This window comes from Camelus dromedarius, chromosome X, assembly GCF_036321535.1.
Source record: "Camelus dromedarius isolate mCamDro1 chromosome X, mCamDro1.pat, whole genome shotgun sequence".
NCBI classification, from domain to species: domain Eukaryota; kingdom Metazoa; phylum Chordata; class Mammalia; order Artiodactyla; family Camelidae; genus Camelus; species Camelus dromedarius.
This window is the reverse complement of record NC_087472.1, coordinates 74,893,131-74,917,859: the sequence shown is the minus strand read 5'-3', so window position 1 is coordinate 74,917,859 and position 24,729 is coordinate 74,893,131. Positions and strand designations below refer to the sequence as shown.

The window sequence follows — 24,729 nt, the reverse complement described above, 5'->3', positions numbered from 1 at the left end:
AATTTCCCAGTAGTGAATAAAATACAAAGTTAAATAGTTTTCTGAAATAAAAGTGTAAATAATGTTATGTGATGTTTCAGCAAAAACTGGAAAAAAACCTTTGCAATTTGGGAAAGCAGTGTGACTGAGTGGAAGGGATTTGGATTCGAAACCAGAGTCCTGCTACTCTGTGGTGTGGCCTTGGGCAAGTTACTGAGCCCTCTCTTTTCTTTGTTAAGGGGAGCAATACCAACAACCTTGCAGTACTGAGATGAGGATTACCAATAGTACCTTTAAAGCACCTGTAAGTATTCAGTGCCAGTAAGTAGGTCACCTGCTACATATTAAAGCAGACACTTAAGAAATCTGCAATTAAATATCTTACTCCATAAGTAATGCTAATATAAATTTTAACTTCAACTGGCATAAATGAGTGTAAGCTTTGAAATAAATGTCTAATGTATATTTAATATACATAAATCCATAAAGGACTTATATCCAGAATATATAAATAACTCAGTAAAAAAACAAGAATAAAAGACTTGGATACTTCACAAAAGAAAATATCCAAATGGCTAATAAAGACAGGGAAATTGTAATCATATAATGCAATACAAACCCACTAAAATGGCTAAAATGGAAAAAAAAAACCAGGAAAATTACCAAGCATTGGCAAGGAAGTGAAATAATCTGAACTCCCATATGCTGTGCTAGTGATTATATAAATTGATGCAACTTCTCTGGAAAATTTCTGACAACATTTGCTAAAGCTGAACAGACCAGCAATTTTACTCCTAGGCATATACCACTCAACAGAAATGCTTATATGTGGTCACCAAGACATGTGTTAAGAATGATTGTAGCTACTACTACTTTTAATACTTTCAAAAGGAAAACTACCCAATTGTCTATCAGCATTAGAATGTTAAGAAGATCGTGTTACATTCACACAATGGAATTCTACACAGCAATGAAAATAAACAATTACATATGAAGATGAATCATGCAAACATGTTAAGCAAAAGAAGCCAGACATAAAGCAGTGAAAACTGTAAGATTCCACTTATATAAAGTGCAAGACCGATTTATGAACTCAAGATAATGGTGACCTTATGGAACTTTAAAGGGGAGGGGAGAAATGCACAAAGGGACGAGAAGGGTAGCTTTTGTAGCGTGTAATGTTTTATTTGGTGGTGGTCATCCGAGAAAAATTAACTGACAAATCACTTAGAAATTGTGTATTTTTAATGTATTTTAAAAACTTGGATTAAGATAAAAATAGCTTACAAAATGACAGTTGCTTTCATAGATTCTTTGCCGGCAACATTGTTCATATTCCATTCTCACATCCTTTACTGCTTACTAGTCATAAAATTACTATGTGACCTCCAAAACAAGGTCCACTTTATGAAAAAACCTCCTTGGGCACTCCTTTTACATATATGTGAACATGATATGGTTTCTTACAGTGTCCTCTCACTTGAAAAATCGAATCTGAAGATAATTCTGCATTAGAACATAAGAAATATGACTTCATTCTTTCCCAGAGCTCTACTGATGAACATTTTTACGCTTTTCTTATATTCTGTTTGTTACCAATATTGCTACCACAGCTGATCTCTTTGCACAGGTGTGAGTACATCTGGAAGATAAATACCAATTTGGTTTATTTGGTTTATTCTCCTGTTCCCTAAGTACCTCTACTTAGGACACACAGATCCTCTCAAATTCCACATTTTCTCTTGGAATCATTTCCTCTTCTAACAAAAGGAATTAAAAAATAAAACAAGAAATATCTCCAAGTCCCTGATTTCACCTTCATCCTCTAAATCCAAATCTTGTCCATCTCTACTTTTAAAACATCTCTTCAACTCACTCATTTTCCCAACTTCACCAAAATTCTGTATTACCTAGATTACTACATCAGAGTCCTAATTGGTCTCTTCGACTCCAATCTTGCCTTCTGTAGTCTCTATAAGGCAGACCAAGTGATTTTCTACAAAACAAATTAACAAATTGCACCAACTCACTTCCTGCAAATGAGCCTGATGGCTCCACATCATGGAAGAAAAGGCCTAGCTCTTTAATGTGTCTTAAGAGGCCTCTGCCTCTCTCATCATCGGGCTAGTATGCACAGGTTCCCAGTAAAGCATCCAACACATAGCAGGTATCCAAATGATGACAGCATAAAATCTTAAGCAGAAATTAGAATATTACCTCTTTTATCAGCTCAGACTGGCCCACAGTATAGCTGTAGTTGGCAATCAGTGTAGCAATACCAACATAGGATCTCACCAACTCTGCCAGAAGACGAAGAATAGTGGAGGTGGGCATTAAAGGTTTGCTGCCCTTGCCTTTCTGCTTGCCTTCCTCAGAGGCCCGGTCCCCTTCTTTATCTTTCTTCCCATCCCGAGACTCCTCTGGAGTTGAAGCTGTTGAGAAAGAGCCAAACATTGGTTTAATTACATACCAGAATACTGGTGAAATCAAACCTTAGGAGGAAATAACACCATTTCTTCTCTACTTTAAGGCTACTAGTACAAATTGAATGCCCGCCTCCTACTGCAGTGGAAGGAGACAGCTAAGATGACTCAGGTCTCAGACATGGATATAGTACGACAGAGGGGGCTTTACCCAACTGTTCCCACATATTCCACTATTTCCCTCCTATTATACATTATATTTTCCAGAAATACTGTACTAATAGTTCTCCAAAAACATGCCTTCTATTATACTCTTTTACCTCTTCTTCCCACATGTCTTTGAGGCACATATTTACTTAATCTAGCTCAGCTCAAATGCTGATCTCTTCTATAAATGCTTTCCTGTCTCATCCAGGCATACTGAGATACAATTAAATCATGTGTCCATTATATCTTATTCCAGCATGCCTCCATTCCAGCAGTTATCTTGTATTATAACCACTACGGGCTTCCCATACTAGACAAAATTCTTTAAGTGCAGGAATGAATATGTTTCATTTTGGTGTCTACTACAGTCTGCCACTTAGTGGGTAAAGATGCTTCTCTTGAATGATGTTGCCATCATCCATACTATACACTACATATGAGCAATAAGTCCACCAAAATGAGTTAACAAATATTTTACTAATTATTAGCCTTTAAATTTATCTCCAGGGACTCGTCTGGTATTAAGTACAACATCTCTTAACTTAGATCTCAAAAGATCCTTCCTATTGAGAAGCAGCTCTTGAAAGGTCTCATTAGAATTGCTTCCACATGATATATCTCTAATTCTTGGCAAGTAGTCAATGGGCTCTGTTGAAACTGCTAGAAGGTAAGAATGCACCATGCAAATCTTACAGCTAGAATAGTGTCACTGGCACCAAAGCTCTATAAGCCAGCATGGAAGCTACCAAAAGAAATATACGGGAAGGTTTACTATAGCTACCACTACTGGGTTAGTGAAGTTACAGTTCCATTAATTTTAGCCTATAGAAACCCTTTATTTACAAAATACTGAGCTCAACCCTGAGAAAGTTCACTTAGACAAGTAAACATGACAATTATGCCTGTATCCTCCTACCTCCTGCCCAGGACACCTAGTTTCTTCAAATTGTCCTCTCAAGAAATAAGAACAAAAGAGGGAGAAAAGTGAACCATTACCTTCTCCTTGGGATGTCCCAGATGTGGAAGTCTCGGTGGAGGCACCATCTGCAGCAAAGACCTGACTCTATGGAAGAAGAAAACTCCTGAGCCATTACCGATTTCAAAGATAGTTGTCCCCAAAAAGCAGGACTCCTTTCCAGGGTACCAGCTGCAAATGTTAACAGATTCTCTTTGGCCCACCTTTTAACCATCTTTCCCGTCTATATACTATAATCTGTGGAAGCCATCATTATGGACAGCGACTGGGAGACTGGGGGGAAAGGGAACAGGGGAAGATGAGAATGAAAAATGAATTAAAGAAACATTTCCAACCCAAAGAGAAAAAAAATCCCATGGACAACTCAATCTTATCCTCACTGTTAGGCACAGAAAATTTACAGATATATCAAAAGTAATGCCTTTGAAATTTCCTTGGCATAATCCTAAATACTAAAAACACACAGGTATTGAAAAGGGAGACAAAAGACAGGAGGCTGGAATTGACTTACATTAATGGAAAAACCTGACTGTGTATCAAAGTCACTGCTCTGACGAGTAAGTGACCGATACTGCTGGTATACATCATCACCCATGTCTTGCAGGAGCTGGCCAACCTCTTGAGTCATACCCCCTGGTTTAGGATCAGATTTGTCTGCTAGAAAAACAAAAACAAAACAAAACTCTTTAAATTGTGCAACGTTAACGCCCATTTGGTAGCTTGGTCAATTTTGTTCCAAGTTGCTACAACTGTTAACATAATAATATTGCTAGGCTTTTATTTAAGAATGAGAAATGTAGTATAAGTAAGAGAGCATGGTCGAAAGCCTCATTCTATCACTAGTTTTAACCACAGGCAATTTACTTAGTCTCCTCACTGTCCTTAGCTATCACTACTAAGCTTAAATGAACATATCTGATATTTTGCCTAGTACAGTGGAAAGTCAGTAAGTAGTTCCTATAGCTATATAACTATTTTTCTTTGTTGGGGGGGAGGGCTTATGAGATAGGGTAAAGGTTTTGCAACTGTAGGAAAAGCAAGGAGCTCTATATGGATCAGAGTGCTGTATGGATAAAAAGTACCAAAGTAAAGACTCAAATTTTCTTGACTTATTAAATGCACTATTCAACAATTTTGGGCAATTCTATGGGACCTATCAACTAAGTATGTCCTGAATAAAATCCAGAAGGATTGGATTGGATTCCAAGCAATTCTTCATGACTTTTCCAGTACTTAAAAGCAGCACCTTAACTAGGAACAAAGGATTGGGATGGTGGTCCCAAAGGTCAGGAAGCCTAGCCACACCTTCTAATATTGTTCCCAGCTCTTTGGGCAACAAAGATGTCTTGTTTCCAAGAGTAAAAGCATTACAGAGACTTCTTGGTATTTTATTTTGAACCTACTTGTAAGATGCTATAATCACCTTCTTAATCTTTTTTCATTCTGCCCTCTATATGGGATATACTCTCATACAACAGAACTCCAGAACTCTGGCAACCTCCTTATCATTCAAGACTTATTTCAGAAATCACTTATTCTAAGAAACCTTCCTACAGGTCCCACCCCACCAGGCCAGGTGCCTTGCTCTAGGACTCACCACTACCTTGTCATCTGTCATATTGTATGACTATTAGTTTCTTCAGAGAAGTGGACTGTGTGTCTAATTCATTTTGATTCCCAGAGCATGGGCAAATAGTTGAGTTCTCACTAAGCCATGATTTGGTTGAAATGACCCAGTCAAAGTGTCCAGCCTCCTCAGGTGGGACAGTTACATACCTTCCTCTGGAGCATGGTATGCGGCCAAGGCATTTAGCATGTCGTAGATTACTTCCTTTATAGTATCAGGAATGACAGGCAGAGGTGAGGGCTTCAAAGGAGTTGTCTTCACCAGCTGTACAGCATTAGGGCCTTTAATTCTAAGATTCTCAAATTCGTCATCTGAAGCTAAGCCAAAGTGAAATAGAAAAATCAAAGAATAATGAACCAATACCTACACTTGGTTACTGATAAAGATTCAGAAGGGAAGCCACTTCCAAACAATGTTCAAGTAGTCTACTAGAAAACCTGGTTTTTACTTTCCCTAAATCCCACAGGATTTAATACTGGATGTTTATTTTACTAACCTTTGAACTTTTTTGTAGGGTTGTGAGATCTTTTTTTTAAAATAAAAAGTTGGGAGAGAGACTAATTACCTACCTCTAAATACACTTACCTGTACCTCCTAAGATCAAGGATATTTTTTTACATAACCAGAATATCATAGTACCCAAGGTATTTAATATGGATATAATTATATTATCTAGAGTCAGTATTCTAATTTCTTCAAATCACCTTTACCTAGATCCAGAATCCCATCAAGGTTGGTAGTTTTCTCTCTAGTCTCCTTTTACCTAGGAGATCCTTGCATTTTTTCCATTCATGAGATTAATATTTTTGGAAGAGTCTAGGCCAGTTCTTTCATGGAATGTATCACAATTTGTATTTATCTAATTGTTTCCTCATAATTGTAGGTCAAACATTTTTGGCAAGAATACACTAATGATACTGTGTGCTTCCTACTGCATCACATAAGTCACATGTCCATTTGGCCCTCAAGTATCGCTCTTGCCACATCAAGATGAGTTCTTTGAAGGCAAGGACTAGACTGAAATGATTCCTTGGTATCTCTGGCAGGAATTACCACAGGGCAAGGACCAGGGAAGCTCCTGAACTACCTCTGAAGTGACCCACCTGATCGACCAGCCAATGTCCCAATGATTGCCTAAGGAGGTTTCCCAAGTTAAGAGATCTCCTTACAGAAAATCTCTGGAGTTATACTGTGCCACTGACCTCAATGTCTCAAAGGTCAGGAGATGGTCAAACTCACCAGTTCCTGAGCCCCGAGGGGCTGGAAGGGCTATGCGGATACAGCAGTTGGCCACTTCTGTGAAAATGTCTGGATTGCGGCATGCGGCTGGCCCAAGGACACGAAGGATGTAGTTGATCTCCCGAGAGCCGAGGCTGCCAGATACAACACCAGAGGTAGTGCTACCAGCTCCACTTGTAGCTGCTGAGCGAACAACCTAGTAAAGAGAGGGAGAACACTGCTGATTAAAGACCACTTTCTAAAACAGAACTGCACTCAAGGAAGAGTTACCAAGGATTAAAATACTAACCAAGCTCTGCCTTAAGACAGTGGATGACAGCCTTTGATCTCTGGGAGAAAGATACACCTGATCTTTTAAGTTCTATCCCTTTCCAATTCAAAAAATGTGGCTTATAAAAAAGTTACAGCATTCACTATACTGGCCCAAGTATCAATTATTAGACCAGATGGCATGTGATCTTTATAGAAATTGGGAGATGTATCTCAATCATTGATTATCCATCCAGATTATGGCTCCCAAATTTAAGTGCCAGTTCCTAACCTTCCCAAATGCTGTCCCTATTTTAAACCAGAATTGTTCAAACTTTAAAAACATGTAATTCTGACATTTACTTAATGTATAATAAATTGAAGGTATGTTTCAAAGTCAATCATCAGTCTTGGATAATGATAGCCACAGGAGATATCAAACTATTTATGGATTGCTTGCTTTGATAAAAAAGGGCTTAGATATCTTCATGCTTTGGTTCTTCTCATAAAATGACTTGTTAATCATGGAAAATACAGGACAGTATAAAGGAAATAACTCCATTGTATTTTCCGTTATCTATTTCTTTGTGAACTACGTTCATAAAGATAAACATCTTTTGGAATCTTAATGTTTTTCTTACCAAATCAGTCATGCTCTTCAGTTTAGTATATTAATCACTATTACCTTGTCTGCCAGGCTGTAATCGTAAAATAACTCCCATTTTTTAAATACAGAAAAGTGTAATTCCACTATTAAAGAATGTGCCATAGTTTACATATTTAGTCATCTGCTGGACATTAGATGTCTAGTTCTTGATATTACAAGCAATTCTACAGTGAACATTCTTGTATATGTACCTTGGCATACGTGACTTTAGTTATCAGATAAATTCTTAGCCATAGAATTTCTAGGTCAAAGGATATCTTAAACTGACAGTACCAAATTGCCCTCCAATGTGGCTGCACCAATTTCCACTCCTACAAAAAGTAAGAGTATGCCTGGTTCTCCACACCCGTACCTGCAATGGATATTATCAAGCATTTACATTTTGCCACTTGATACGTGAAAACTGCCACTGATCTTCCTTTGTTCCCCACACCCCCAAATAAAATTTCCTTTAAGCTTAGAAAGTTTTCTGTCATCCAACAAGAACCTATATTTTTTTCTAGCATTTTTTGAAGTTGTATAAGCTTTAACCATTTCAAATATTTTTGCTTTTAAGTCAGCATCCTGTCCGTATATAGTTGTTTCTTCTCTGTTGGGCTGTCTCCTGACCTTGGACAGTGTACATGCTGCCTCTAACAGACCCCCCCTCTTTTGACTTTGCTCATGTTAAGTGAAATCAAACAGGCTGGGTGAAGAACTTTTTGAAGAATGTGAGATGTAAGTCACATACACATAAAGTGGTACCACCTTTCTGGCAAGCAAGGTAAAAAAATAATTTATACCTTTTGATCTAATTTCTAAGAATCTATAAGAAAAACAGTCTTAAACATGACAAAGCTCTGCACAAAAACATAAATTGCAACTCTACTTATAAATGTGGTAAATAATGTCCCAAGAGAGGAAACTGGAAGTCAAGTCCAGTAACATTCACATGATGGATTGCTGACGAAGAATTAGCAGAGAAAATAATTTGTGAAAGTACTGAGGAGAAAGCCTTACTAGAAAGATGTTAGCCCACAACCCTTCTGCTAATGTCTTAATGTTGATGTTATAAAGGTCTTTACTTTTCTAATTACTTTTATTATTTCTTTTACTGCTTTATATGCTTCCTAAAATGAACATAAAGCTTGTTTTCTCATGTGCACAATGGGTATTTGTAAAGAGCTTATCACAGTCATATACATTACAAAAACTTTACTATAGTTGACCCTTGAACAACGTGTGGGCTAGGGGTACCAATCCTCTATGCCACCGACAATCCACATATAACATAGTTGGCCCTCCATATCTGGAGACTGACCGCACGGATTCAACCGTGGATTGTGTAGTACTGTTGATTATTGGAAAAAAATCCGTGTATAAGTGCATCTGTGTAATTCAAAGCTGTGCTGTTCAAGGGTCAAGTCAACTATACTTTTACAACCCCAAACACAATGTTTGGAAAATAGGCTCTTGGGTGAACATATGACAAGTATTCTTATAAGGGAATAATCTTTAAGACATGAATTTGGTGGAAAGTATTCCAGTGCTTTATTAACAATGTTTGGTTCAAGAAACCTATATGGCTAGAGAGGGCTTTCTAGATAAGAGCTATCACTGTAGTAAATTTAAGGGTAGCAAATGAATTTTCTAGTACCTTTAAAATGTCACTCAATAGGATTATCTACCATACCTAACCAAACACCTGAGCACACAGCTGGAAAATTTTGCTGTGCAGAGCATATCATCTGTAATACCTGGTTATATACCTGATGATGAACCAGAAGTCTATCTGTTCTGAGACCAAGGAGAACAAAGTATGATATAAAGCTAAACCAGCATTGGACACCAAAAAGACTCACCTTTTCCATGGTATGACGGAGGGTGCAGGGATCCTCAATAATGTGTCTTAAGAGAAGGGTGACCAGGGGAGTAAACCCATTGAAGCCTGAACTCTGGGTCAAATTCAAGATCATGCGGGTACTCTTCAGCTCTGCAAACATCATGGCATATTTGTGGTCTCGGGTGAGCCTCAGGCAGAGGCGAAGGGTGGCATGCAAAGTGTCTGGGTCCACAGGGACTCCTAGCATGCTCACACAGGCCCGGATTAAAACAGTCACCATATCCTCTGTCAGCCCCTGGATCAGGATCTCCCCAATTTTTGTTTCTTCCAGGCTTGTCTCCTTTTCAGTATCTGTAATCTCTAGGGTCAAGGGGGTATCTACAAATGGGAAAGTAAGAGTTCAGACAGTTTAACCTGACATTTACTTCCATCCTCTCCCTCCTAAGTAACCAGTCAAGCACTTGTGTCTTATTAAGAGAAACATATCAAATACCAATTCTAAGATCAGATGAAAAGGTGTATAAAAAGGAAGACTGTATATCTTTCAGTTACCAAGTAATCTGATGGATAAGAAATCGCTCATGATGAAACTGTCCAGAATTTAAGCCCTAAGGTCACACTAACTTTATGTGAGACACTCCTTGAAAAATTCAAAACTAAAAGTCCATACCACTGGCTTTATTTTCTTTACGTTTGATATCCATTTCTTTGCTTTCTTCCAGTGTCTTCTCTAGTTCCTGTCCATTGCTGTTTTTAGAGTTTTTATTCAGCCGTGGTACCCTCAGGAGTGTCAGCATCACAGGACGCCGGTTCCCTGTTTCCTCATTAACCTAGGAATTCAAGCAGACAAAAACATGTCTACCAAAAAAATGACTATAAGGGGGTGGGGGTGGTGTTGGAACTCCCTGGAGAAATAGTGTAATAGGAAGGAACCCTGGCAATTTATCCCATCTCTATCGCTCACAGAGAGAAAGCCTGAAGGTCCCCGTAAGGAAAATGGTATACACAAAGCCCCGTAACAAATTATAAACTTTCCAACAAAGCAGACACCATCACCAACCACTCCCTAATCCTTGAATGAACACTTAAAATCACTTCTGGGTGGGACAGTATCAAATTGCTGGACTCACAGCCTAACTAATGACTTTAGAGGAAGACTCAGTTCTCTGAAAACTATACCCTACTTAGTGGTAATATTGTCCTTATAACACATCTCAGGACTGCTGGTTCAGGAAGAAGCATATGGAAAAGCATACCTAGCACTTTCCCCTCTTTTCAATCAAGTTTACAGCATCGAGTGAGCATGTACCTGAACCATTGTTGTGAATTGGACAGTGTATCTCCTTCGGCCTGCAGTGAAACGCACACTTGTCTCTCCAGATTTCCATGCAGAATCAATAGTGCTGTTGTTGCTTGCACTATAACTACACCAACGCCCAGAGCGGTCATCAAACCAGCGCCAGTTGTTGTTGTTGGACTGTAGGTACTAAATATAAGAGCACAAAGTTTCTATTTCCTACAAGGTTGACTGTCAGAAGCAATAGTAACTTCATCAATGTTCACTGCTAAAGCTAATCTAAGAAAAAGAATATACTGGATATTTAACATATTTTGAAAACCAAGAGTAGTTTTCATATACGTTAATCCTCACATTTCTGGGCCTCTCTCCATAGGCACAAAACCCTCTATACACAAAATCCTTATTCTGTGATCCTCTGCTTTCCTTTTGTTTCCACTGTCTTCCACAAAAGGTAAATGTTATTTTAGATATTCTGGAACAAAATCTCTGTTTCTGAGAAGGTACTGAGATGATGTAGTATTTATCATTTTTGTGTAAGGAGCATGTGATTTTTGAGGAATTGTTGCACACTCAGTCCTTTACATAATAGAAGAGCCACTCCTCCTCTGGAGACAGCACACTTTTTTAACATTTACTTCTAGCCTAAGTTTTTGGGCCCTTTAGTAAGCAGCTCCATAAAAAAAAAATTCTAATTCCCCATTCAGAAGAGAAATCTAGCCATCAAGATCCCTCAAGAAGATTTATGCCCTGATGAGAAAGCTTTATATTTTTTACGACTATCCTGCATTCTCTTCTGGTCTATTCTTGCCTCAAGAAACTAAGCAGTTCTGCCCACCATATACACCATAATATGTACCTTAGTCATTTGGGCTCTCCTTTTTGAGGAGATGGCTGTCTTTTCATAGAAATCAATCAAGAGCAACACTGGGGTGATCCACCTAAAAAAGGAGAAATGATTTACTCTGAGCAACCTCACAATTTTTAACTTACAAAAAATATCCAAGATTTGTCCCATATATTCCCCAGAAAAGTGCCTGATTCAAGCCTTAAGCCTGAAGGTCCAAGTCCCAGGGCAATAGAAATGAAACCAGGAGAGATACAGGGTCACTTACTTTGGTGTCTGGACCTCCTTTTGTTCCTTGGCGGCCTGTAGGCAGGGCTGAACCACTTCCAAGAGTTTGATTAGGACATTAAGGATGCCACTAGATTCAACCACCCAAGCACAAGGTAGCTTCAACTCCTGATTGATAAATCAAAGAAAAAAAAAGCAAATATCAACTTCTGCTCAGTATCAAGAATTAGCATGGTATAGAACATAAGAGTGAATGCTATCAGCACTGGTTGAATTCAAATTCTACTTCCACCACTTAGCCAGCGGTGTGATCTGAGATGAGTTATTTAAATTCTCTAGGCCTTGGTTTCCTTATGGGTGAAAGGGAATAATAATTTCTACCTCCAGGGGAAGTGTGATATATAGTGCCCAACACCGTGCCTTGTACATTAGTATGTGCTTGATATGGGAACTGTTATCAGTAACATTAATGTCATTAAGAACTGTCATCTAGGCTAGTTGAAAAGCTTCTGATTTATAGAGAACTTTATTTAATCTTCCAAGGAAGATAGAATAATTAAACACAGCAACACAGTTAATGGTTCCCCTTGTAGAGGATATATAAAGTGTTATTTATTTAACAGAAAATCACTGGAAGTAATTTAAATGTCCAACAATAGGTAATTAAACTAGGAAATGTCCAAAAAATGGAGTAATATATATACGACATGGAGAAATATTTATAATATGATACTGAGAGAAAATCTGAGCACAAAACTTTCTAAATAGTCTGATCCCAACTGGTTAAATGCATAGAAAAAAGACTAGAAGAAAGTGTAAGACTGTTGTTTGTGATAAAAAGGGGGGGAGCCTCATGAGTGATTTTCTCTTTATTATTATATTGTTATTGGGGACCCTCAGCATTCGGTACTTTGCAACCTTTCCCACAAATATCTATTCACAAATGTTATAATAACAATCAGCATTTCCATTACAAAGGAAAGCCCCAAGACTGCAGACACATAATTTGACACATATAATGGACTTAACTCTTGAGTTTCTATAAAGGGTTTATTCCATTAAATCCAGGTTTTATCATTAAACATGATAAGCTACAGACGAGTCACTTGTTCAAGGTCAAAAGCCTCCTAATTCCTATGTTGGCTGGAAAAAGAACATGTCCTGGCCAAACCACACTTTACCTCAAATAATCTGCTGACTGACCAGGTAGGAAGAGTCAGATTCTATCTGATACCTATTATCTAATTTCCACATCTTACCTTACCTACCCTTTGGCTGCTAGTTAGGTTTCCTCAGAAAAGCCAAAAGTATTCCACAACTTAATTGTAATAGTCACTCTAAATACCTTCTTTTAATGACCACTCCCCAGTTCTCTAAGAACCAATTCAATTAACTAACACTTGTTCTGAGAAGTCCATCTTTCATTATCCAGAAGTGATGCACATTGCCCTCCCTGAATTCAGATAAAATTATTTATACCATTCATGTGGCATAGAATGCTGAATTTTGTACTTCATTATGTGTGTTACAACCTATCATGCCTTACATTTCTATCTTCTTCAGTGTCTCAAGTGGTAGGTATTTGATGATTCTCTGATGAATGAATCACAGGGACCAAAAAGTTTAAAGCTTACCTCAAAAAGCAGGGTTAAAAGCAAGATTCTAGTAGCCAAATTGGAGGCCTGGGGCAGGGTGGCCATCTGACTGATCCACTCTGACACAGTTTTTGTGTCGCTTGTTGTCAGGGGAAGAGCGGCTTTGATCAATACATCAGCAGCTTCCCATACCTAGAAAAGCAGAGAAGTGGCTAAGTCAAGGAACTATAGATAGAGTATGATGAAGTTTGTTAAAACATTCTCAACCTTGTAAAATACTTCCTCCACCTCCAACACATTTGCTGAAGGAGGGTGGGCAAATAGTAACATATTTACTATAGGGATTTAGTGTCTGTATCAAAAGATGATGTATGCTACTAAAGGAGCACCTCTAAAAATTATTTTCTTATGCTAGATTACAAGAAACCTAAATTCTAAGTTAAAGGAAATGAATATTTAAAAAATTCCTGGTGCATATAAGTCAACTCCACAAAGGTTCTACCAACTTATAATCTTTCACTATACCCACCCCAGAATTATCATTAAAAACAAAAATCCAGAATGTCAGAAACATTGGTCTTGTGTTAGTATTCATGTTAAGAATTTCTTGTAATGAATTTTATATAATTGCTCTTTTCTATTAAGGTTTTCATTTTCTTAAAATCACCTCTATAAGCTTTTAATACAGATGAAAGATAACTAAACTTTAGTCATATCTTGTGAAAAAATGGTTTATCCACTTTGCCTTTCACTTTTGTGGTATTTCCATACACTAAAGTTATATTTACATACATCACTTTTTGATTTTTTTCCTCTGTCTCTCAACTTGAATAAATATATAAAACAAGACTCCAATGAGTTAAATACATAAATCAAAAAAAAATAGTAAAGGAAACGCAACCAAAATGTTAGCTGCCTGTTTGTGTGGGAATTCAAGGTAATTTTTTTTATTCTACTTCACCAATTGGCATACATTAATTTCATGAGGAAAAACACTGTTTAAAAAAAAAAAGACAAACATCAGGTCACAACTACTCATCAGGATGGGGACTCATTTGTCTAAGCAGTTGTTACGTAGGAGAAGAGGGAAAAACATTTATTGTTAGTCCAGGGATCCTAATTTGGCTCAAGAGTGAGACACATTTTGGACATTTTAGATGAATCTAAGAAGAGATGCCTAGAAAAAGAGAGTTTTGTTTTTTTCCTTTCGAAGACAGTTTCTTTGGAAAGTAGTTAATTCATGTTTTGTAGGAAACACTCAAGAAAGAGCTAGATTACTAGAGAATGAATAGAAAATTCTATGAGTTCCACAGAATTCAAAGACTATATCCATATCAGATAAAAATGCAAAAATACTGATTTTTTTTCTTTTTCTAGAAATCAAGCTTTGATAAATGGCAGGAAAACCACTTTACGTACTCTCCTCTTCTGGCCCCTGGAGAACTTACCTGATTGACTACTTGCTTCAGAATCATGTCTCGATAGTCTGCTCCATTACGTTTGATTGCTGTCATGATTAGATCACAGACCCGGTACACCGTGTCCGGCAGCTCATCAAGAAGGTGGAAGCAGCCTGGCAACATGGTATCTGTGAAAGTGTGGAGCTCATCTTGCTCCAATGGATCAGCATCTTGGAACTTCTCTAAACATTTAGCCTCTTCCTCTTCCTGCTTTTCCCGAGCTTTCCGTTCCTCCTCCTCCTTTCGGCAAGCAACTTCCTGGAGGCAGGGAAGGGAAGAGTGATAGCATATGGAAAAGTTGAAGAAAGAAAGTGAGAAGACTAAGAATGTATTCGCCCTACCATATGAATATTCTCTACCTTCTCAAGCAGGTGATACATTTATCAATGCATGGCAATGAGTATGAGGACAGACACACAGGGAAAGCAAAAGGGAAGGTCACCTCCAATCCTCAAAGCATTGCCAATTTATCTGCAGCATCCTACATCACCTCCCACAAAATCATTTATGGACAATGTCCTGCATTCTCTGCCAGCATGGTAAACTGAAGTAATTACTATCTAGGAATATACAGCCAAATTTGGCCTAAAGGGTACTACCAAGTACATTTTGGGCCTTTACCTGACAATAAATATTAATGCTTTATCTGTCTCACTCATAGCTTCAGGCCAATACAATGTAGATTAGGGATTGGCAATGTTAGGATGAATGAGTACTCCCATGTCTTTTTTTAGACTTTTAAACTTCATCAGTTATTCTGCAGTAGTAGAATGTTCATAGAAATACTAAGATTAATGTGTGAAACCTTCTTGGATGCCCTGTTTCATACTTACCTCAGGTGACTCTGCCCTCTGATCCATTGGGATATCCTGTCCCAGAGACATGGCAATTGCTCTCATCATCTGGTCCTCTTCGGACATACTAAGATCCTACAGAGAAACAACAGAAATCCAGCAACTGCACACACCCTAACTCATAAGGAATAAGACATCCTGTGCTCAAGCTTTAGAGAAGAGAAGGGGGTTCTAAAATGCTGTTCTCTGGAATCAAACTCAATTAGGCTTACCCAGTCACGAGAATAAAAGGGAAAAAACCTAATGAAATTCAGTATATGAAGGGAGCTTCAATGTGGCCATCTATTCTGCATCTCAGAAAAGAGAGCCTCTCCTATTACTTTCTGGCTATGGATAATTTAAAAGTTCTTCTGCAAAGTCCAGTAATTTGCATGGCTGGGAGACAGGAAGCTTCTGCTCCTTATATTCTAGAGCTATGAGAGCACATAAAGAAAATACTGGCGTGGAGAAGTAAAGCACATCAGCAGGTCTGAGGGGATTAGAGCTCTGAGACAACTCACCCGAACAACTCCTCCCATGATCGGGGGAGGGTGGGTTAGAAGGTACTCTGTGGCCTGCTCCATGGTGCTGGTGTTCAACAAGGCCTCCATGGCATGTTCCCTTGTGAAGCCCATGTCCATGAGCTATAAAAAGAACGCAGGATCTCAGAACCATGGTAAAAGAGAAATCCAAACACATTTAGAAAGAAAGGAATCCTTTTAAGATGGAAGCAAGTCTTCCTAACTTCACGTGAACTGAGAGCATTTGTAAAGCTAAGGCAGTTAGGTAACACAAATGATCCTTTCTGCTTGGGGCTTCCATATCATTCCAACAGAGCTACACATTGAGGCAGGGAGCCAAGGTGATTCTCAATTCTAACCTTTAAGAAAATTCAGCTAGATGGTGAGTATCATTAACAAGATTATTCTAATTCAAAGATTGAGATTCACAAAGAGAAGCAAAAATTGGCCCCACTTTTCTGAGACAAGCTAGCAACAGAACAAGACCCTGAAAAACCAACCCAGGAAACTTACAACTAGGAAATAATCATTAGATACACAGAAAGATCTGTACAAAAAGAAACTATACATCACAGCTTTACGACATCAAATAAGATCAACACATCCAGCAGTAAAAGAATGACTATGAAGTAAAAAAAGATCCATTTCTTAATGACAACAGTGTACATCTACATACTATATGATGTCAACTATGTAACAATTAGGCTTAGAACTAAGTGATGAAAAGAAGACACAATTATCTTGTGTGGTGACATTATGAATGTCTTTAAAAATACTTTGATATATCTCTAAATTTTCTTAAAGTGAGCATTTTTAATTGTTATAATAAAAAACGTGGCATGTATATATAGAAGACACATTTGAACCAGACTCTAGATATAAAGAGAACACACATACATACACACAAATTCCCACATGAATACGCTAAATGCTGAGATTGAAATGTCAGTATCATAAGTGCTCCCCCCACCTCTAGCTTTCAATTTATTTTTATTAAAAATGAAGAAAAAAGTTTTGTAGGTAAGGCTTCAGAAAGCTCTTGTTGGAAAACAAATTTGGGTCACAACAGACCTTTTCACAGATTAATCAGAAAGTAGATGAGGACAGTTTGCCTCCAAAGAACATGGCAGCTGCAGCCTACTGAGAATACTGTAAAAGAGTTCCAATACTAAATAACATGCTTGGGAGGACACAAATCTTTTACCTATTAGGAGTATTGGGACTACATTCCAACTTTCTCAGAAGAAAAAAGAAACACTAAAAGAGGAAGCAAATTTGAATCTATCCCCTAACAGGACCAGGCACTTAGAAAACCCACAAGCATTGCACTCCATCAGGTGTAAAGTCTGGGCCCTGGAGTGTGAGGCCAGCACCCCACCTGTTGTAGTTGTTGCTGGTTGACTTGAGGTTCCCGGCGGGAGCCACCTTCCTCTTGCCCTGTATCCTCTTCTCCTCGAGAACCCTCCTTCTCTTTGCTCAGTCTCTCTCGAATCACAGGTTCTCCTCGGAGGATGTGGCACAGAATGGCCAGCATGGACTCAGCCATTCGCCCGCCATACACCTTCAAGGGTTTCCGGTTCCACAAGTTCTTGATGCAAGTAAAGGCTGCCTGTAAGTCATTTGAAAAGCTGTGTGAAGATCATTTTGTCTCAATTCAAAGCCCCAAGAAGAATAAGTCAAAGACCTATAAGATGGTCCTTCCACAATCAGCCAGTGCCAGTACTAAGAGGGCCCAAGAAAGCAAAAAGAAGGGGCATTTAACCCAATGTGAAGCACCAATCTGAAGCTTACAGTCCAAGTGTTTACAATACAGAAAATTATCAAGCGGCCGCTCTATCCTCTTCTGTAAGCCAGCCCTATCTGGGAGTAGGATCCAGTGGTTCTCCAACAATCAAGTTATTTCACTAAGGAGGACAAAACAGAGTAGAATCTACCTAGTTGGCATGAGAAATTCCTCTTGGTTTCAGAATGCTGAATACTCACTTTCTGAGTTACCACAAGGAAGCGGAGAGCACTGAATTGTGGAAAGTTCTGAACACCTCCAGGTAATTTGGCAGGCAGTGAATGTGGAGACTCAAGCACCGTGGTGGGATTCACCATCTTCTCCACCAGCATTAGCCAGGCATCTAAGAATTCTCCTGTGCCATCAGGTAAGTCTGAATGTTCTAATCCCTCAGCAACAGGAACTTTGCCTCCCATGGATAGGGCCCAATTGAAAGTTCTAAATTCAAATAAGAGAAAGTATCAAGATAGAATATTAGTATTTTAGACTAGGGAAGTGGTGAGAGAAAGGTTCCCAGTCCCTTAAGAGCTACGGTTCCAATCTGTCCAACACTTACTGACATTATCTTTTATTTGGGTTTTTATTCCAGCTTTATTGATATATTATTGACATACAACATATGTAAGTTTAAAATGTACAAAGTGATAATTTGTTACACATATATGTGGCAGATTCCCACCTCTAGATTTACTTCTGAAAGTTAAAACAAAAAAACCCAAAGTGAAACTTAGCTTAGAATCTTCTGACCAAAAGCAGCAGAAAAATTATCATATGTAGAGAAATAGTAGAAAAGGACAAGTCCATTAGGAAAATATGTACCAGGCAATGAAACCAAATGAGGAAAAGTAGAGACCTTTACAAACACCTCCAGGACAGGCTTAATCCCACCCTTCAAGGAAGATGGAGATAAATATGGTTAGTTCCCAGAACATGAAAGGGTACACTCAATGGCTGTCTCTATGTATCCCACCGTCATAGGATAAGTGACTTAGAAAGTTGTGAGCTGCTAAGGCACAGAGAAAAGACCAAACTCCAAGCAACATGATCCTTACTCAAAAAGGGCATTGTGGCCTCCAGAGCAGAGAAATTTCTGCAGCATGAGGTGGTAGGGATACTTCCTCTCATCAAACAGCATTGGGGATGTAAAACCAACTGAACAGATGAAGAATGTCAGCCTGAAAGATGGAAAAAGCAAAATTTAAACTTCTCTGAGGCAGACACAGAAGCAATGGGAAATTCAAGTAGAAGCCACAAGGAAAATTTAAAGTTGCACTGAAGTGACTGATTGGAATGCAAGTGGGTGACTAGTCTGGTTATTAAAATTTCTAAGGCAAAAAAGGTGACAATTTCCACTAAAACATTATAGGAATGCAATTTGATTACAAATGCTTTTAAAATCTGTTTTAGACTAGGTAGAACCAAAACAAGTATCTTAAACTGTATTTGGGGTATCCATCTAGAGTAAACAACGGACCTCCAAGTCTTCTAATTCAGTGGCTCACTTTCCATTTAAGCAGAGAAGGAACCAATTAGATTCTGCATCTCAAGGAGCTCACCTGAAGCGAGGAGTAGGTGTATATGGTGGAGGCTGCCAAGATAAGCCCTTTGTGAGGAGCTTAGTGAGGGCTGAGGCTGTTGATCGAGCAGCAGGTGTTGGTGCTGTGGTGGTACTAGCAGCATGATGGCTCCTTCTCTGGCGGACAGGAGACCCCACACAGAGTTTAACAAGTAGTCCAAATAGCTCAGCAAGTGCTCGGCCTAATCTGGAGGAAGCTGGAACGCGAAAGTCAGAACAAGGTTGTACAGTATTTTCAGAATGGTTTCATTATAACAGACACATTACCATTAATACATGTTTATGACTGACTACTCCCTCTTACATAACACCTATGAAACACTTTGTTTCTACATATGATAATCTAAAAAGGAAGTTCTACAGGAAATAAATGCCTCTTTTGAAAGCAAGAGACAGGGAATTATGTTGGCACTCAATATATAACAAATGTGAAAGACAAAGTAAGCACTCATACTGTTAGAGGAGGTATAAATGGAAACCACCCTTGTAGAAAGCAATACATAATATAAACTAGTTAAGTAAATGATACACCTATGTGTTCAATTATGAAGTCACTTAAAATGCTTACAAAGAACTTTAAAAATGCCAAAAATGTTAACAACTTAGATCAGAAAAAGAAAACCATATATATACTTATATCTGATTGCAACATTAAATGTATGGTCTCCAAAGGAAAAAAGATTGCTAGGAAAAGCATAAAAATTTAAAAAGTGTCCTTCTTATAAAAATCTTATATGGTGTTAGGTATATTATAAGCATTTCAAATTTTCACCTTTGTAGAATGCTTTTTGGTATATACTGCTGAACCAAAAAAGGAGAATCCAAATACAAACATGTAAAAGGAAATGTATAGAAAAAGGGAAAGAAAATATGTTTAAACATACTGTATTTGGGTGTTGCCTTGTTTTTCTTAAAAAATCTCTACTTTTTCTACAATAAATAATTATTACTCTTTAAATCACAAATGAAAATGCTGCCACAGCATTTCTGGGTAAACAGATTTTTAAAAAAACTTTTGGGGGGAGGTAATTAGGTTTTTATTTATTTATTTTTAATGGAGGTACTGGGGATTGAACCCAGGACTTTGCACATGTTATGAACGTACCCTACCACTGAGCTATACCCTCCCCTCACTGCCACAGCATTTCTGAAATAAACATTATTTCATCATGATCCAGAGATAAGAAAAACTAGGTCTGAATCAAAATACATCTCTTAATTATATATACGTACATATGAACCCACTAAGAAAAAACAGGCTCTACTTGAGCTGGCACCATATATCATACCCTCAAAACTCAGGAAGCTCTGAGGCATACAGCATAAGAAGAAGAGAACAGGCCTTTCTTCTTCCTAATCCATCCAAATTAGGATCTCCCAATCTCAGTGAAGGAATAGGCTACAGATTCTTGCACTGCCCAGCTGGAGGCTGGTTGTGCCCAGATTCTGAAAGCCTAATGCATTTAAACATTAATTTTGCACTTTTAAACAACCGCTTTCAGGTGAATAGACAGCAAAGAGGCTCAAAGGTAGTCAGCAAGGATAAGAGAGAAAGACAAAAGGCCAGTCACCACAGAGAAATAGACATCAAAACTATGACCCACACAGAAACCTCAGAATGTTCCAAGGTCACAGAGGTCTAACAAAGAAAGGGGAGGTAAATATTAGCATCTTGGAAAGTCAATTTTACTTCCAGAAAAGAGCAGAAAGAAGAGACTCACTCACCTGACAATAAAGGCTTGATTTGCTTGATTCTAGCAGCCATGGCAGGTGTGATTTTAGATTTGCCTTTAGAGTCTGAAGCAGTAGGTTCATCTGTCTCCATAGGAGCAAGCGTGTCACCATCAAGCCCAATGCCTTCCAACAAGCCCTGGGTAGAAGCATCCATACTACCAGCAGTTCCATCCTGTTCTCCATCTGTAGACATAAGGGGGAGCAATAAGATCATGTTGAGCCAGCACTTACCTGATTCCTTGTTCTGAAGAATCCCAAGAGTTAATTAAAGTGCTTATTACTCTTGAAATGTCCATGACTTCCTATATCTGAAAAGAAAACACAAAAACCTACAAAATTGTACCCGTATGCTTCTCTCCCTGGAGCCCTTCTAAGTAGCTAATACTAACATCTTCTAATGAGAGCATATGAGAAGCCTTAACCCAGGGCTACCTTGGAAGACGGCGTAGACAAAAATGTGCATGGTGTCCCAATACTGTCAAGTTGCATGACCCACTAGAATTTTATAGCTTGTTAATAAACTCAAATTAGACATCATAGATTAGCACTGGAGAAATATATTTCCTAGCATTTAAGACTTTTATACATGATTTTCTTTGGTGTGTGCTCTTTGATCTAAGAATCAGCATTAGGCAAACTTTATAAAACACATCAAGTTTTCTTTGTAATGTTCTGGAAAAACTATGTGGAAATAGAGTTATCGTTGTTAAATGTGTAAAAGAAATTGCTGGGGGAAAATATATCTGAATTGTTATGCAAGGCAATTCTTTTGATAGTGAGTTTAATTTTGTTTTCGGTTCTCAGTAAATTATTTTACTCTTTCCTTGAGTTAAAGTTGGTATACTCTGACAAAATTTAAGATTCTAACTTTTGGTTTGGTCCATTTTCTCCAAAATTAGTCTTGCCAGAGGTTTGTATATATTTTATTAATTCCATCCCCTCCTCTCACAGTACAATAGCTGTCATATAAGTCCTTATTTGTTGTTTCATAAATTATGTCTGCTTTCTTTATTAGTTCCTTAGCATGTTCCCTATCTTCAGTAACCTCAGTACAACTTTTAAGCATATCTGTTAGGTTTTTATACATAGAATTACCTTCACTGGTTTCTTAATAGTTTATCAAGTTTATTTCCTCCCTGAAGCAGAGTATAGGTGAAAAAAAAAAACTTTCTGGAAAAGCTGCTTTTATTAATTTTAGGTCTGTTGTATTAGGTCAGAATACTGTGCATAATTTCTGCTTATGGCAATTCGGAACTTCTATTATAATACAACACAAAAAGCTATTTTCTAAAATAGCATTGTCCAACAGAAATATAACATGAGCCACATATGCAATTAAAAAATTTCTAGTAACCACTTCAAAAAGGAAAAAGAAACATCTATAATTTTAAATAATACAGTTTAACCCAATGTAATCAAAATTGTTTCAACGTATAATCAAATATAAAAATTGAGATTTTATATTTTATACTACGTATTTTTTAAAAGATAACTATTTTATAGCACTTTTAAAGTCAGACATTAAGTTTTCATTAATTGATCTATATTTATATTTCATATAATTTACTGAAAAAAAAAATTCACATACCCAAGCTGTTCCAGACATACTTAAAAGTCTTCCAACCACTGAACAGAGTAACAGTTGTTACATTTAAATTAATAAAAATTAAAAATTCAGTTTCTCCATCCAACCTCTGCCTGCATCTTTTCTGTTCTTTTTGGACTTCATCTTAACTACATCTACAACAACCCTATTTCCAAATAAGGTCACATTCTGAGGTGCTAGGGGGTTAGTGCTTCAATATTTAATTTTTTGGGGGGGAAGGGGGGTGAAGGACCACACAATTCAACCCATAGCGCCATCCCCTGAACAAGAGGAGAGCGAGAGACAGTGAGTGTGCAAGGAAAGGAGGAAGGAAGGAAGGAAGGAAGGAGGTAGCAAAGGAGAAAGAAAAGGAAATTCAGTTTTTTAATATTGAGTGAAAAGAGACCTATGACATACTATACCTAAGATAATCAATTATGTCAATAAAACAAATCTTCAGGGAAAAAGATTAGGCAGACACTTCCAAAATATTGTTTTTCATGGTACAGATATGGGTGATTCTTCTTTTTACTACATTTAAAAATTTTTATCACTGTGTGTATATATATTTTTACAGAGAAAGTAACTGAAAATAGTTTAATTTTAAAATAAATATGAAAGAAAAAAATGGAACACTACAGATGATAGAACTAACTAAAATTTCATAACATACCTATAAAGGACACAGAGACAGGACTTTAAAGAATTAATGGCTAGGATTTTAGTTTCTTGGAGTTACCTGATCTTTTTCCGCCCTGGGTCGTACCTGCCTTCTCATCCTTTGGAACCAGTTTCTGCATGTCCGCCTGACCAAATTCACACCCAGATGGTAGGCTGCAAGAAGAGAAATAGTGAGCAAAAAAATCCTGATAGCTCATCTTTTTATGTTGTATTTGGTCTCTGACCTACTTGGCTGACCACTATCCCTCCTATAGATAAGTTAAGATAACCTAATAAAGCATTTGCAATGATGGAATTCCTGAGGCAACACTCAACAAGGTTTCCAACCCAACTCTTTAGATCTGGCTAACAATAGGATCAAATTTTAAACACCCACCAGTACTGACACAACATAACAGATATTATGTCCAAGATGCACAAGATGACACATCTGTAAGCAAGTCCTTCAGCTAGTAAGTGGGAAGGACAATGCTATGGACCAAATGCTTATGTCCCCTAAAAATTCAAATGTTGAAATCCGAATGCCTGATGAGATGGTATTAGTAGGTAAGGCCTTTGGTTGGTGCTTAAGTCTTAAGGGTAGAACTCTCATGAATGGGACTAGTGCTGTATAAAAGAGGCTCCAGTGAAATTCCTAGTCTCTTCCACCATGTGAGGATACAATGAGAAGTCTGCAGTGTGGAAGAGAGCCCTCACCCAACCATACAGACTCCCAGCCTCCAGAACCCTGAGCAATAAATTTCCATTATTTCTAAGGACCCAGTCTGGGAATTTTGTTATAGCAGCCTGAATGGATTAAGACAGACAAGAAAGCCTCTGAACTCATTACCTTTCTATTCTTGACCAAAGCAATCCTCCAGGCTCACTAAGCTTAGTCTCTGTTAGGAATGACAACAGAGATATTAAGAGAAGACCATTTCCTTACCTGTTTGGGGTACACAGGGAGAGGAGAACAGTGCTTTCCCACACCAGGGAACAGTATAACTGGCTCAGCTTGCTCAGAACACTCAGACCCAACTGAGAGCCCCACTGGTTTACGGAAATGGAACGAATTTCACTCTGCAACCAAAGTAAAGACGGTGATCTTTGGGATGCCCTCTGAACAGTTATATTCAAAACCAACTTTTAGTTGTTCAGGAAGGGTAAGAGATTCTTTTTCATCCCTTATTATTCTCAGAGTTATCTACTTCATCAAAATTTCTACATTTACAGGCAACTTTTTCTAAATCAAAAAAAGTCTTGCAGATTCACTGACAGCTTTCTAATTTTTTTAGGTGGTGAGGAGCCTGTTAATTCCCTCTTATTTCTTTACTCCAATAAATAAATAAATCCCTAAAGCTTTGTTACGTAATTTAATTATTTTCTAAATAGTTCATAACTGTGCTCTTCATTTAATTTCA

General features: G+C 37.9%; 1 protein-coding gene across 10 annotated transcripts in view; it reads right to left on the bottom strand.

Moving 5' to 3' along the window:
* The window catches only part of HUWE1 (HECT, UBA and WWE domain containing E3 ubiquitin protein ligase 1), a 138,825-nt gene that overhangs the window by 31,366 nt on the left and 82,730 nt on the right, over positions 1-24,729 (bottom strand). For 7 of the 10 annotated variants that reach the window (XM_031445133.2, XM_064483130.1, XM_064483128.1 and 4 more), the window contains 21 exons: positions 24,255-24,388; positions 23,388-23,482; positions 21,055-21,246; positions 19,310-19,526; positions 18,806-18,928; positions 17,954-18,191; positions 17,349-17,579; positions 15,971-16,093; positions 15,450-15,545; positions 14,605-14,874; positions 13,196-13,348; positions 11,602-11,729; positions 11,346-11,427; positions 10,499-10,675; positions 9,860-10,019; positions 9,209-9,567; positions 6,452-6,647; positions 5,362-5,529; positions 4,097-4,242; positions 3,606-3,672; positions 2,197-2,411 (listed from right to left, as the gene is read on the bottom strand). In XM_031445133.2, coding sequence (XP_031300993.1) covers positions 2,197-2,411; positions 3,606-3,672; positions 4,097-4,242; positions 5,362-5,529; positions 6,452-6,647; positions 9,209-9,567; positions 9,860-10,019; positions 10,499-10,675; positions 11,346-11,427; positions 11,602-11,729; positions 13,196-13,348; positions 14,605-14,874; positions 15,450-15,545; positions 15,971-16,093; positions 17,349-17,579; positions 17,954-18,191; positions 18,806-18,928; positions 19,310-19,526; positions 21,055-21,246; positions 23,388-23,482; positions 24,255-24,388 — 3,570 coding nt within the window. The remainder of the gene's footprint in view (positions 1-2,196; positions 2,412-3,605; positions 3,673-4,096; positions 4,243-5,361; positions 5,530-6,451; positions 6,648-9,208; positions 9,568-9,859; positions 10,020-10,498; positions 10,676-11,345; positions 11,428-11,601; positions 11,730-13,195; positions 13,349-14,604; positions 14,875-15,449; positions 15,546-15,970; positions 16,094-17,348; positions 17,580-17,953; positions 18,192-18,805; positions 18,929-19,309; positions 19,527-21,054; positions 21,247-23,387; positions 23,483-24,254; positions 24,389-24,729) is intronic. The other 3 variants (XM_064483127.1, XM_031445139.2, XM_064483129.1) reach the window with 2 other exon arrangements.